The sequence below is a fragment of the Cydia fagiglandana genome, chromosome 3 (assembly GCF_963556715.1).
Source record: "Cydia fagiglandana chromosome 3, ilCydFagi1.1, whole genome shotgun sequence".
Classification (NCBI taxonomy): Eukaryota; Metazoa; Arthropoda; class Insecta; order Lepidoptera; family Tortricidae; genus Cydia; species Cydia fagiglandana.
The window spans coordinates 1,041,651-1,055,747 of record NC_085934.1 but is presented as its reverse complement, the minus strand read 5'-3'; the positions used below and the strand labels follow the sequence as shown (position 1 = coordinate 1,055,747).

The 14,097-nt window shown below is 38.2% G+C and overlaps 2 protein-coding genes and 1 long non-coding RNA gene across 3 annotated transcripts in view; 2 read left to right on the top strand and 1 right to left on the bottom strand.

The window, feature by feature from the left end:
* Nucleotides 1-14,097, top strand: part of LOC134679822 (uncharacterized) — a 268,010-nt gene that overhangs the window by 45,432 nt on the left and 208,481 nt on the right. The window lies entirely within an intron of this gene.
* Nucleotides 1-14,097, top strand: part of LOC134679804 (uncharacterized) — a 97,030-nt gene that overhangs the window by 6,909 nt on the left and 76,024 nt on the right. The gene's annotated exons all lie outside the window — the stretch shown is intronic.
* Nucleotides 2,295-9,196, bottom strand: LOC134679821 (uncharacterized). The gene is made up of 4 exons (XM_063538722.1): nucleotides 9,034-9,196; nucleotides 7,554-7,727; nucleotides 5,368-5,481; nucleotides 2,295-2,426 (listed from the first exon to the last, which is right to left on the bottom strand). Exons 1-4 carry the CDS (start codon nucleotides 9,148-9,150, stop codon nucleotides 2,388-2,390), a joined length of 444 nt encoding a protein of 147 aa, XP_063394792.1. The 5' UTR covers nucleotides 9,151-9,196; the 3' UTR covers nucleotides 2,295-2,387.

Below are 14,097 nucleotides of genomic sequence, written 5' to 3'. Positions count from 1 at the left end.
ATCTCCATAATCAAAGTTTCCCTTGTTTGCTGTGAAATTTTCCTGAATTAAACCTGCACATCAGGTTTACCTTGCCTACACAGGCTAGGCATACCTGTATTTTTTTTTGTCTTATTAAAATTTTAAATAATTAATATTTATTATGCCTCGATGTGACGATTGCATCTAGTATCGATCGTACTTAGTTCGTTAGTCAAGGCACGTGTCGTGCCCATATCCTCGTGCCATCCGGTGTGTCAGGATTGTCAGGAAGTATCGTGAATCACTTTTTATGGACACAAACTATCCTTCGCGAATATTTTATCGGAAATAGGGAGTTTTCAACAAGCGTTTTTAGTTTTGTTTTTTCTTGAATGTTGGAAAATTAATAAAACTACAACTAAAACGTCTGCAGTTCCCGAAATGCTTAAAAAAATCATCTTATTTTTATCGCTGTTTTTCCTAATAACTGATAATTAATAAAGCTTTACTAATAAAATGCAACTAATTTCAAATGCGAGTATCTAATATCAAATATTATTACATCAGGGCTATAACCGCGAAAATCGAAGTTCGCAAATTGCGGGGATTTTTCTCTGTCACTCTAATTACGCCTTCATTGGAGTAAAAGAGCAATTTGCGAATTTCGGTTTTCGCGGTAGCCGCTCAGCATTACATTTCAACCTTCCAAAAAGGAGCGTTCTTCCATCTTAAAATCCGGCAACGCACTTGCTTTGCTGTTGCAGGTGTCCGTGGGCTATGATAATTGCTTATCATCAGGCAATTTGTCTGCTCGTTTATACTGCGGCATAAATTAAATAGAATGGTACTAAGAAACTTCTATACTAAATTGTTGCCATGTTTACCTAAGCATTTCACGTCAAAAATGTGACAGTTACGTTAGGATGTGGCGCGCTCAATAATTTTCAACAATTTCTTCTCGGACTATATCTCTTATATCATAAAAAAAAACACTATCACATCAGAATCAGATTTGAGCTCATAACGCCGCGCAGCTAAACAATTGAAACGTGATGTGACCACCGCAACCATGCCGCAACCATACGACCATACTGAGCAACCGGAAGGTAAACAAACTCCCTTTGTGATAGCTATTCAGCTGCCGTAACACGTAACAACTAAGTACAGTCAGGATCTAATAGATAATGACGACCGAAGTCACCAAATACATCGTAACACACCTTAAATACCTTATAGTTAGTTTATTAGCATCAGAAAAAGACTAGGTACGCGAAATTGACGTGTCTTAATTGAAGAACGCTTTTTATAAATCAGTAACGATTACTTATGAAAGCAAAAGAATGCAATTAATCGTACCTATATCATTCATAATTTTTACATATTTGCCGTGACTTATTTTACAAAAGGGTTTTCAATAAAAATACAAGTCTTGATTGATTAGGTACCTTTTCTCTAATGCTAAAAAACGAACTATACTCGTAGAAATAAGGACGTGTGATGATAACAGGAGTTAGGTAAATACCTCACTGATTTATAGCCCTATATCGTATCAATGCATACAACCATGTTCATGATTTACTGCCAACAATGTGCTTAATTAGACCAAAGTGGTCTCCTCATCTAATTAGTCCTCAATACATCAATCGCAGAACACAATTTGGCATAATTAATATAATTATATCCATTTGAGATTGAGATGGCACTTTACAATAGCGCCTAATCGTGTTTGATTGTATTATAACGTAGATGAGAACAATTGCTATGAGGTTTTGTGCAGGCGCTTGTATTAATATTCAAATGTTCTACGGGACGATTAGGTACCTTTCGCGCCTACGTTTTTTTTGCCGCTTTTTTCTACTAAAGGAAAGGGCTTGACAGACTTACCTTTTTATTTATTTAGGTATTTACTTATGGGTATATTTTTCATGATCAAACTTTAAGTGAGAAGTCATAACATAATCCTGTGTCCCTAGTGAAAAAAGGTATAAGTCTCGGGCAGCGCGGTTGTAAATGGGTATAAGTTCCAAGTTGCCCTTTTACTCTTAAGCTGCGTGAGACTTGTACCCTTTTTCACTAGGGCCACAATCATAAAGCATTTATTTTCTACATTATAATTGAAATGCGTGTAGATAAACAATAATAGGTATGTAAAATGCAATCGATTCAACATTACGCTCTTAAGCCCCCTACAGACTATGCGCGTGAATCGCGGCGCGAAGCCGCGAACGCGAGTGTGGAGTCGATTTCGCTGTCTGCGAACATCGACGCCACACTCGCGTTCGCGGCTTCGCGCCGCGATTCGCGCACGAGTGTGGAGGGGGCTTTAGATAGACAATAACATAAGGTTTCACATGTGAACAATCAAAAACATTAATTCGATTAATAAACAGATTTTCACGAGATGTAGGTAAATGTTGACAAATGAGTTATTTCTTCCTAGATTGAGTCGGCGAGGATCTGGCTACCTGTGCACAAATAAAAATCAGATCTATGGTTAACCCACTAACTCAAAACAATATTACCTACGAAACAAAAATTTTAATTTCGTGCCTTTTCCAAGTGACAAATAGGCCTATTCGGATTTCGAGATAATCACAAGATCTTGAGACGATTTAGAGATCAACTAGATCTAAGTAGTTACATTGGATATCGACTAGATGTGACTTGGATATCTAAGTCATAACTTGTCGAAATCGTTCAAGAGGACCTCCAGAATCGCGGAAACGTCAAATTTGACATATCTATATATACACGGTGTAACATGAGCAAACCGAATAATTTTAACAGCGTACTCCTGATCATATTTAGAGACAAAAATGTCCTATAAACTTTTTTGAAATTCGCCTAGTTTCAGAGATATTATCAATTTAAAAAATAACAAGTTTTTATTCTTACATAGTGTAAAAGGCCTTTTTGATGGTGATGTTGCTGTTATGGGACATAGTCTAAATATCCTTATTGATAGATGTCAAAAAGTGACAAGTAACACTTTGCAAAAAGTAGGTTTTACGAAAAAAAAAATGTAAAGGTCAATTTTAAGTGACAAGTTTACCAATAAAATTTATTTTTTATGTACAAATACATACAAAAAAGTGAAAAAACATAACAAAAAAATATTTTTTTTGGCGGAATTGACCTAAACTCATATTACATTTTTTACTTCTTTTGACCTCAGAAATGCGTGGTTAAAATTATTCGGTTTCCTCATGTTACACCGTGTATATCTATCTTACAAATATCTTTAAATCATCCGTATCGTAACTTGTTGAAGTCTAGTTAGTAGAAATCTAATTCATTTTTCGAATCGAGCCAAAAGTTGTTTATCGGCTGTATTTTGCCTTTTGCGATATGCACGTACACTTCGCCCTGACCAATCTGTTTGTGAGTTCACGCCTGAACAAAGTTAATTTTGGGGCATAAATGTCTCGTCCCACTGAAAAAGGAACCTTATGGCGGTTGGCGCTTACGCTATTTTAACGCCGCTCCAATATTATTGCGGCGCTATGCGACCTAAGCGCCAGCCGCCATAAGGTGCCTTTTGCCGTGGAACGTCACAAATTAGAAAGGTTAGGTTAGCAGGCAGTGATCTGGGATTTCTATGCCACACCGCGGGATATCAAGTCGAAATGGTAATATGGATACGCCGCTTGGCTCGCGATAGGAACAAAACTGTTCGAAAAGTAAACGCTATTTCGGTGTTAGTAATTCGTTTATAAAATAAAGGACTGTAAAAAAACAGTGTTGGTTATGATTTAAAGAAAAAATATTATTCAAATAAATTATTAAGTTATACAAAAATGTTCTTATAAGTACATATAATAATTATGTACGTACGTATTTCTATTTTAACAGTTATGTCGGGATGTTGTTTGTCATTAAGACACGTGGTATTTTTGCACTTAATAATATAATGAGTGCAAAAAGCAGCTGCAGTGCGGTTTGTATTTACAATGTCATTCTACGGTGCTAATAATTAGTAGATAAGATAAGCGTTTGTAGAAGTGATTCAGTCGGCTTAGATAATGCATGATTAATTGATTAACAGTAACATGCCAAAACACTCTCTCCTATATCGCACACGAATCCCGGAATCCCGCGGCATATCCATACTAGCATAATGATTGAGGTCATTCACCCCAAGTGGCATAGAAATCCCCGATCACTGTTAATAGGTTTGTTTTATGGCAAAACCTGAAAAGTTACGCGTTTCTGAACCAAACTAATTATTTACCGGCATTATTGTGTACAAAAGTTACCTTACCTTACCTTACTGGTCCCTTCTACCTTACCTTACCTTTTGGTACTTACCTTATCAGTCTAGACAAATAAATTCAAAATCGCTCTCTTTCTTGATGCGACTGGCAAATCATATTACTTTTTGGCAACCGATTTTTTTAACTTAAATAAATTAAACCCCGCTGCATCCGAATTTGCCGGTTGCCCGTTGCAAATTCGGATTCAGCGGGGCCTAATTAGGTTAGAAAACTCGGTTGCCAAAAAGTAATATGATTTGCCAGTCGAAATCGATTTTTACAAAAATATGACCAGTCTATATAATACACATCCGGGGAAAAAATGCGATTTAAGCCAAATGTCCGGGTTTTAGGGTTCCGTACCCAAAGGGTAAAACGGGACCCTATTACTAAGACTTCACTGTCCGTCCGTCCGTCCGTCTGTCACCAGACTGTATCTCACGAACCGTGATAGCAAATTTTCACAGATGATGTATTTCTGTTGCCGCTATAACAACAAATACTAAAAACAGAATAAAATAAAGATTTTCGCGTTTCGTAATTCTTTTTAGGGTTCCGTACCCAAAGGGTAAAACGGGACCCTATTACTAAGACTTCGTTGTCCGTCCGTCCGTCCGTCCGTCCATCCGTCCGTCCGTCCGTCCGTCTGTCACCAGGCTGTATCTCACGAACCGTGATAGCTAGACAGTTGAAATTTTCACAGATAATGACTGTATTTCTGTTGCCGCTATAACAACAAATAGTAAAAACAGAATAAAATAACGATTTAAATGGGGCTCCCATACAACAAACGTGATTTTTGCCCAAAATTAAGCAACGTCGGGCGGGGTCAGTACTTGGATGGGTGACCGTTTTTTTTTTTGCCGTTTTTTGCATTATGGTACGGAACCCTTCGTGCGCGAGTCCGACTCGCACTTGCCCGGTTTTTATTTTAGTCTTTTTCCGGGTTCCGCGAATTTAGAGATGGCAGCCTTACCTCAACGTCCTCACCGGTGACAAGTTAAATCTATCTATACAGCATGTTTATAATTTAACTGACACAAAAATGTAGATCAAGAGCTTTACTAACTGCCATCAAACTGTTTTCAGTTCGGCAGTCCTATTTCAATGTAACTCCTTTGTACTGTGTCTTATGAAAAAAAAAAGAATATACCTTGGAATTAGTAGGAGAGGCTGAAATGAAAGTCTTCACCCGCTGCTTTAGTTCCTCGTAGAAACGGTTCTCCTGGTTCAACTGCGGCAGAATCGTTAGCTGGCGGTCCGTTTCCTGCGGCACAAAGCAGATATCAAAACGGGTAACTGAACGGACCCTACCGGAAACAGGGCCCAAGTGGGACCAAGTGGGGCCAAGTGGGACCCACAAAGACCGCTAGATTGATACAATCCAAAGAAATGTTTACGCTGGAAGTTTAAAGAACAGGATAGAATGTCGTAAATCGAATGTCTTTAGCAAATTCTGACGTTTCTTAAATTCTAATCAGGTCGTTTGGCATGTCTAATATTAGAAGGGATGAAATTAAAATCGTTTCTAAAGTGAACACCTCTGTAGTTGCAGGTACGGTAACTGCTTACCATCAGACTGGTTGTAAGTAAAAAAAAAAAAACTACTTACATAGTAGCTCTGTCGCAAGTATGGCTCAACGCGTAGCCAATGTCAAAGTGGTTAAATTGAACTAGTGTTGCAATTGTCTATGCGTGCGCGTATGCAATGCATGCATGTTTTTAAATTCGATAATACTGATGACATATGGATCAAACATGGTCGCTTACTGTGTGCCTCAAGAGTCATAAGAAGGCTCAGAGTCACCCAAAGGGCAATGGAGACGGCTATGCTGGGAGTCTCTCTGCGTGATCGCATCGGAAATCAGGCCATCCGCAGCAGAACCAAAGTAACCGAAGTGGGCGGGGCCATTGCCTGTAGAACTGATGGCCATTGGGGCGGAAAGGTTCTCGAGTGGCGACCGCGTACCGGAAGACGCAGCGTTGGGTAGAGGTCGCGGGAGTCCGTGGGATGCGGGTGGCGCAAGACCGGTCATTGTGGCACTCTTTGGGGGAGGCCTATGTTCAGCAGTGAACGTCCTCTGGCTGATATGATGATGATGATGACAAATACTTATAAACTACTTAGAAAGGCATAATAGCCGATTACAAAAAAAAGTATAATATACTTATTATTAACAAATGATTAACCAACCGTCCCTACTGAATTACTGATACCTTTTCCTGCATAATGTTCTATGCTCATGTAGAATATATAACCACCGACATAAAAAACCCACGCGTACGAAGTCACGGGCAACGGCTAGTTTCTTATAAAACTCTTCCAAAAAGTGTATTCAATGTGGCGTAAACTAACTACCGTATGATTATGTGACCGTGTCAAAAATTACTAATAGTGACATGTTTTGTAACCAATTAAGTAGAGATCCTGCAACACTCATAATAAAGTACAGTCACCAGCAGAAGTTGCTAAGCGGGCGAGTTGTTGAAAATTACCATGACACGATACACGCTCTTAACAATAAAGTCGCGTCAAGATCATTTTGAACACCTAGTGACCTGGCCCGTTTAGCAACTTCTGCTGCTGCCTGTACCATGCTTTATTTATTAGTTTCGTGTGGTTAACCGTCCTTCACTGTACATGTTATTATGATTCTAAACACGCAAAACTGTTACCTAGCATAACTTTAAACAATACTTGTTAGTTAAAATCCATCCACTGGCAATAAAGTAAATTTGTATGTTACTAACCTTAATTAATTTTAAGATTTGTTGTACTACCAAAGAGAATAAGTGTCTATGGTACTAACACTATATGGATCTCTCAGATTCGAAATAAATAAATAATTGAATATAATTGAATAGCCGGGTCCACACCCAGCAAGCATACGCGCGAGGCAATTTCATCGCGCACAAAACGGCAAGTGTAGACGTGCCTCGGGCGAGGCATTACGTCGGGGTAGGCCTCGCACGTATGCTTGCTCTGTGAGGACTCTGCTGATTAGAAAAAAAATTGGAGGATTTCCCCCGACACACTGTGGGCATTGTGGGGATTGATATCTCAGGACTGGACAGGACGCAGGTTCGCATCACGTGCTACCGCAACTAGTTGCCGTTAGACTGCACGATTGGCTCGAATTCGTGAGTGACACCGCTGAACTGGTACCATTTTCAGTGCCCGTAAGGCCTGCCCTAAGATATAATAATAAAAAAAAAAAAAAAAAACTTTATTGCAACTTTGAGTTGTTACATAACATTGGTTCCTGGCTCTCAAAGTAGGTTTCCCTGTGTCTCAAGAGCCAATGTCAATGATGTGGGCTTTCTTTACATAGAACATACCAATCTTAAAACGATGATGTAGTAAATCTTCTTGTGTTCAAACCAATCAGTAGCATATTCGTATGTCTCTAAATTAAACAGTCCTAGTAGGCGGCCACTCTCGTCGCAGAGGTCGAATGCGGTGAAGGAACCCAGCTTGCATTGCTTGCGGATGTACTCTAGCATTATTCGCACCTGAAAATTATAAAAAAACCGGGCAAGTGCGAGTCGGACTCGCGCACGAAGGGTTCCGTACCATAATGCAAAAAAAAAAAAACAAAAAAAGCAAAAAAGAAACAGTCACCCATCCAAGTACTGACCACGCCCGACGTTGCTTAACTGTGGTCAAAACCGGGCAAGTGCGAGTCGGACTCGCGCACGAAGGGTTCCGTACCATAATGCAAAAAAAAAACAAAAAAAAGCAAAAAGAAAACGGTCACCCATCCAAGTACTGACCCCTCCCGACGTTGCTTAACTTTGGTCAAAAATCACGTTTGTTGTATGGGAGCCCCATTTAAATCTTTATTTTATTCTGTTTTTAGTATTTGTTGTTATAGCGGCAACAGAAATACATCATCTGTGAAAATTTCAACTGTCTATCACGGTTCGTGAGATACAGCCTGATGACAGACAGACGGACGGACGGACGGACAGCGAAGGAGTGTGTACTGTCTCTTCCGAAAATCGTTTTTTCCAGATTTATATTTTTGCCATTCGCAATTTTTACCATTTTACTTTTACTCGATAGCTTCCTTTTCCGAAATAATATTTAACCATTCGCATATTTTCCCATTATTTTAATTTTCCAATAGCTTAATTTTCTAATAGGTTTTCTAACCATTCGCATAATTTCCCACTATATTTCATATGTTTTACAATCACGGAAGACAGAAAATAGATAGGTGCGACGACGAGCGAAGCGAGGAGGAGTGTGTTAGGTAAACTGCGAGCAAAACCGAGCGAGCGAAGCGAGCGTGCCGCGGCAGCGGCCGGCGAGCCCCAGAACCGACTTATTGTACGACGTTGATTTATAAAAAGAAGTTATTTTTTAGTTAGTGTCTCGTATAAGTGTCGTGTTAGTGTCTCGTGCAGTTAGTGTCTATAATAAGAATACATAACCAAATTATGCGAATGGTTAGAAAACCTATTAGGAAAATAAGCTACTGGAAAATAAAATTAATGGGAAAATATGAGAATGGTTAGAAATGCTTTCAGGAAAGGAAGCTATTGAGAAAAAATAAAATGGTAAAAATTGCGAATGGCAAAAATATAAATCTGGAAAAAACGATTTTCGGAAGAGACAGTACACACTCGTCCAACCAACGGGCGGGTAATAAATACTAGCCAGAAAGTGACTACTTACTTACTGTAAAATCTGGATTAAAAAATAACGTCTTCTTCTGTGACTTGTCGGGCTCGTTGGATGACCATTACTACGTTACGAAGTGACCCGCAATCTTCCGAATATAGGTGTAATACTAGCCAGAAAGTGACTACTTACTGGACAGTCGGGGTTGACGAGTAACGTCTTTTCCTGCGACGGATCAGGTTCGCTGGATGGGCGGCGACTCATCGGGGACAACTCCGGTGCGTCCTTATACACTACGTTTATGAACATTATCTCTTCTTTATTTAGCTACACAGTTTCGTTTATCCCTAAAATAGTTATATAGATCAACTGTCCAATATTCAGGCCCTTTCAAGTTCAAACCCCCCTAAAGAGGCCCAGTTACAGTTAGCCGGCAGATATCAGCCTGTCAGTTATTCGACATTGTTACCTTTCGCAATTAACTCATAGGCTCATACAGTCCGGCGAACAGGTAATCTGGGGCCCCAGTGTGGGGTTTGAAGGGCCTGATTATTTTCGTTCGAAATAAAAATATGAAAAAAAATGGTCGAAGCTCAGGACACTAGTCAACAGGTTTAGATTTAAGTGAAATTCGACGCAATTTTAAGGCTGACGAGATGTAAGAGGAAATAAACTAACTTTCCTTTCTTTTAGGTTAACATTTGATTTATGACAGCTTGGCAATGTCTTTAGTTGACATTTGGTTTGTGAGGTTACATAATTATGGTATGGTACCTTTTAAACCTTAGATATAAAATGCTTTTCTTCACACTGCTGGACCAGACTAGCCACAGGCTGGGTTCCACAGGATGGATCTCGGGCATAAGAAGACCATAACGGAGATGGCGGGACGACTTTGACATATTTTGTAAAAGATTGCGGGAGTGTGCACTGGATAGGACCAAATGGCGGAAAGGAGAGGCCTCTAGCTTTGCCCAGCAATGGGACTCTCTTATAGGATAATAAAAAAAAAATATAAATATATTTAATAACGTGCCTAGTAAATTATATAGGCCTTGTTTAAATGTAGGCCTACTCGTATACCCGTATTTATTCAACAATTGACGCACGTCCTCGATACTGTCCAAAACATTGCAATCTATAAGGTCACGGGGTCATCAAGTTGCTCGTATTGCAATAATATTTCCTCATGCAACATTGTCATGTGTAGATAATTTTTTATCAAGCAGATACGTCTACAAACTGTATTACATACAAACCTAAAAACCTACTAAAAAATATTTTTTTATCAATAAACGCTATCTATCTATCTGCCACATTTTGCCATTCATTGTAAAACATGCAGAGTTAGATTGGTCCGATTCTATAGTACCTACCTCTATACTCTGCGTTTAATCAATAATCATATAATGTTTGAATTGTTCCCAATTCTATGAATTTCTTTTACAGATTCCTGTCTCTACAGATTCCCATGTCTACAGATTTATATTTCTACGGATTCCCAATTCTACAGATTCCTAAGTCTACTGATTCCTAATTCTACAGTTTCCTAACTCTACTGATTCCTAATTCTATGGACTCCCAATCCAACAGATTCGCAACTTCTGGTGTTGCGGGTGTCCACGAGCGGCGGTAATCGCTTACCATCAGGTGATCCGTCTGCTCGTTTGCCTCCTATTTCATAAAAAAGAACTACCTATTCCCAACCCATCTCACAGATTTTTCATCATAAGCGATAAAAACATTACATTACTGATTCACATGTCTAACAACCAATTTCATCAGATAATTATCTTTGTTACCATATTTCGTTAAAGTTAACTATGTAACGTTCTGTTTAAAGTGAACGTAGTAGGTAGTAGTAGATAAGTAACCTTAGTACAAACCTTCGAAGGGTCTTGCAACCTTCCACCAGAATACCACGTGCTACCAGAAATTACTTCCGATATTTTACTTACCGTATAAATTATATTATATATATATACTTAAATTATACCCACAACCACAACCGGTTTGGCCTAGTGGGTATTATTAGTGACCCTACCTGTGAATGATGTGTGTGTGTGTGTGTGTGTGTGTGTGATGGTCCTATCGAATCCCGGTAAGGGCATTTATTTGTGTGATGAATACAAATATTTGTTCCTGAGTCATGGGTGCTTTCTATGTAACTATTTAAGTTTGTTTGCAAGAATCAATCATTTATCTATATAAATATGTACATATATCGTCGCCTTACAGGCTTTACTTAGTTTGGGACTATGTTGATCTGTGTAAGATGTCCCCTATTACTTATATAAATATTTTAAATCATACACTCCAAACTAGACAAGAATTTTCACGTAAAAGTGCAAATTAAGCTTAAAAGATCACTTTCATACCAAAAACAAATCAAAACAAATCGATATGCAAAGGTCAATCACTGCCGACGGCCTTGACCGCAAAACGCAACGCTCACCATTTCCCAACGGAATCTAACCAAACGATTCACATTTCATAAGATCGCTGTTGCAACGCGCCTCTCTGAAAACGCTTAGTAGTTTTAACTGAGCCGCGTAGCACGCACGCAGCGTAAAACGGAACGTGTCTGAAAAAAAAACATTCAAATTTCGAAGCGTGGGCGTGGCCTCATCAAGCATTAGACCGTTCCAAATTTGTCGCCTCGAAAAACAATAAACAGTCGGTTATCAATAAACAATTGACGATCGATACGAAAAGAAAACGATAATATTTATTTTTAATGGATAGCCTGGATGCGAGTATTTTAAGCCAAATACGATAAGAAGCTACGATTTTTAAAAAAATAATTCAATTATAAACGAAGAAGAGATAAAGAAAAATTAAATTATAAAGAAATGTGAAGAAAATTTCGAAGATTAAGAAGAAGAACTCATAGTTTGTTTACTTTTGCGAAGCAATGTGAAACAAAAACATGAGGGTCTCGACTGTCTCCAGCCTTTTCACCAGCGGCGTGTCAGCCTGGCCGCCTCCTGGCCCCCTCCCCAGCTCCTTCCAGTTCCATCATCAGGGCTCTAACTTTGCCATATTCCTGATATTTTTCGCTTTGTGCATGATGGAGGTGGTGGTACTCAGGATCATCACGGAGGAGCAGGCGAGGAGTGAGCGTACGAGGAGTGTTACTTCCATGTGGTTTGATATGGATGAAGAATGATGTGTAAAATGCGTGATTTATTGATAGGGGTGATATGTTATCGATAAGGGTGATATTGACAAAATGTGAAGTGATCTGTGATTGTGATTAGTCTAATGTAGATATATGATAGCTTTAAAATGACTTTCAATTGTTTTTATATGTATTTTGGAAAGAGCTTGATTTATTGGTTTTAATTATGGATTCTTCTTATTTGTTTCCTTGAATTATGTTATTTTAACCTATTTTGCTCAAAATGTTCTATCCTCCTAAGTCCCAGAGTCATGTTTGCAGTTTTGAATTTGCAACCTTCTTTTATTCTAAGTTTAAAATTTGTCCTTTTAAAAAGAAACATCAGGACTTGGGAGGCCTTATTTTATAATTTTAAGAATGTTATGGTTACGGAAAATCCACAGAATTTACAGTTTGTATGAATAGGAATTCATAAGAACGACCATTTAAATGTATTTTGCATTAATTGACTTTGAGACCAATAATAGATTCAGATGCATGTAATAAATATATTAAAAGCAAGGTAATACTGACTTTATTGCATATATTATTTTATTTAAAAACGGATGTAGCAAATGATGAACAATAATTCATACACATTTAACATATATTAAACAAATGTATAGGTATAAATAGGTAGCTAGGTAGCTATTAGGTACAAGTAGCCACAGATACATAACAAAGCTCAGAAATAATAGCAATTTTTTTTTTAGTTTGGAGGTATTTATTTAAGTGAAGAATAAACTAATAATTTGTAATACCTAATCAAATCTTACAAGTTAAATTTGACCCCCTTCCCGGTTTCCGATGAAGCTAAAAAGTCGGATGACAATCCAATATGATGGTACCATCGTGCTGATCTGCTGATGGAGACAGGAGGTGGCCATAGGAACCATGTGATAAAACAACGCAACCTGTTTGTATTTGGGATTTTTAGAATTATCTCGATGAGTTTTAGTTGTCTGTGGAAAGAAATGTAGAGTCGGCGATTACCTAGCCAAAACTTAATATTTTGTCAATAACTTATTTTTTCATATAAGTAGCCCAAGTTCCAAAATACCCAAATGTTAAAAAGTACCTTTGTGTCATCAAGTTCACACACACACACAGTCACTCTTCTAAGAATGACAAATACTTTGACGTTTATGCGTGTTTTAAGTATGGTCAAGGTCGTTAATTTTATCACTTTTATCAGCCGCCTTAACTATGCTAAGATGGTCGGCTCTTTATCATTTGTCACCATGCCTGTCATGTTCTATCAAGTATGTAAGTGCGAAAGTGACGCATGACATGACAGGTGATAAAAACGCGACCATTAGGGCTAAGATGGTCGGTTTATTATCATCTGTCACCATGCCTGTCACGTTCTAACAAGTATGTAAGTACGAAAGTGACGCATGACATGACAGGTGATAAAAATGCGACCATGATAGTGCAGCCGGCGTATTATCAATGGTTTTATCCATCTTTATCCACCTGATAAAAAATTTTTAACACCGTGGGATAGAAAGTGACAGACACTGTTTTATCACGCTGTCACATAGACAAAAACGACCATCATATCCGTACAGGTTACCGAGAACACATGCCGAGTAGAGTCGGTCTTCTGCGAGCAAAGTTCACGGTCGCGTCCTTGAAACACTCGAGCATGGTTACGCAACTTTCACTGCGTTGCCAACTGGTTTTTTTAATACTTAGTTATTATGGTGTGAGATACCTATGTGGTGGGAGGTTATTAAAAGACCTTTATTCTATTTAATTTAAGAAAATAATGGGTTATTGTAACTCACATCAGAATCAGATGTATTTTTGATTTAATTTTTTTTTACTTAGGTATGCTACTTGCTTAAAGTCCTATGTCCCCTTTGTCAAGTTATGCAAAATAAATGTTAACAAGCGTAATAAAACTGACGTAAGTACCTAATAACTAATAAATGAGCACGATTTTGACTAAAGATATGTACTAAGATTTACCTATTTTTCGAAAGAACGCAAACGTACCTACAGGGAAGTGTAAAATATGGGTGCACACATTAAACTCAAAAATATGTCATAGCTCGTCAAGGAATTAATTATGGGACATATTTTTTAGTATG

What these genes read in the sequence shown, in the direction of transcription:
- LOC134679821 (XM_063538722.1), bottom strand. Translation starts at nt 9,150, where the DNA reads ATGTTCATAAACGTAGTGTATAAGGACGCACCGGAGTTGTCCCCGATG. An exon ending in ACATCATCGTTTTAAGATTG is followed by an intron (nt 5,482 to 7,553) that starts GTATGTTCTATG and finishes TTTGTGCCGCAG; the next exon opens with GAAACGGACCGCCAGCTAAC. An exon ending in CCTCTCCTACTAATTCCAAG is followed by an intron (nt 2,427 to 5,367) that starts GTATATTCTTTT and finishes ATTTGTGCACAG; the next exon opens with GTAGCCAGATCCTCGCCGAC.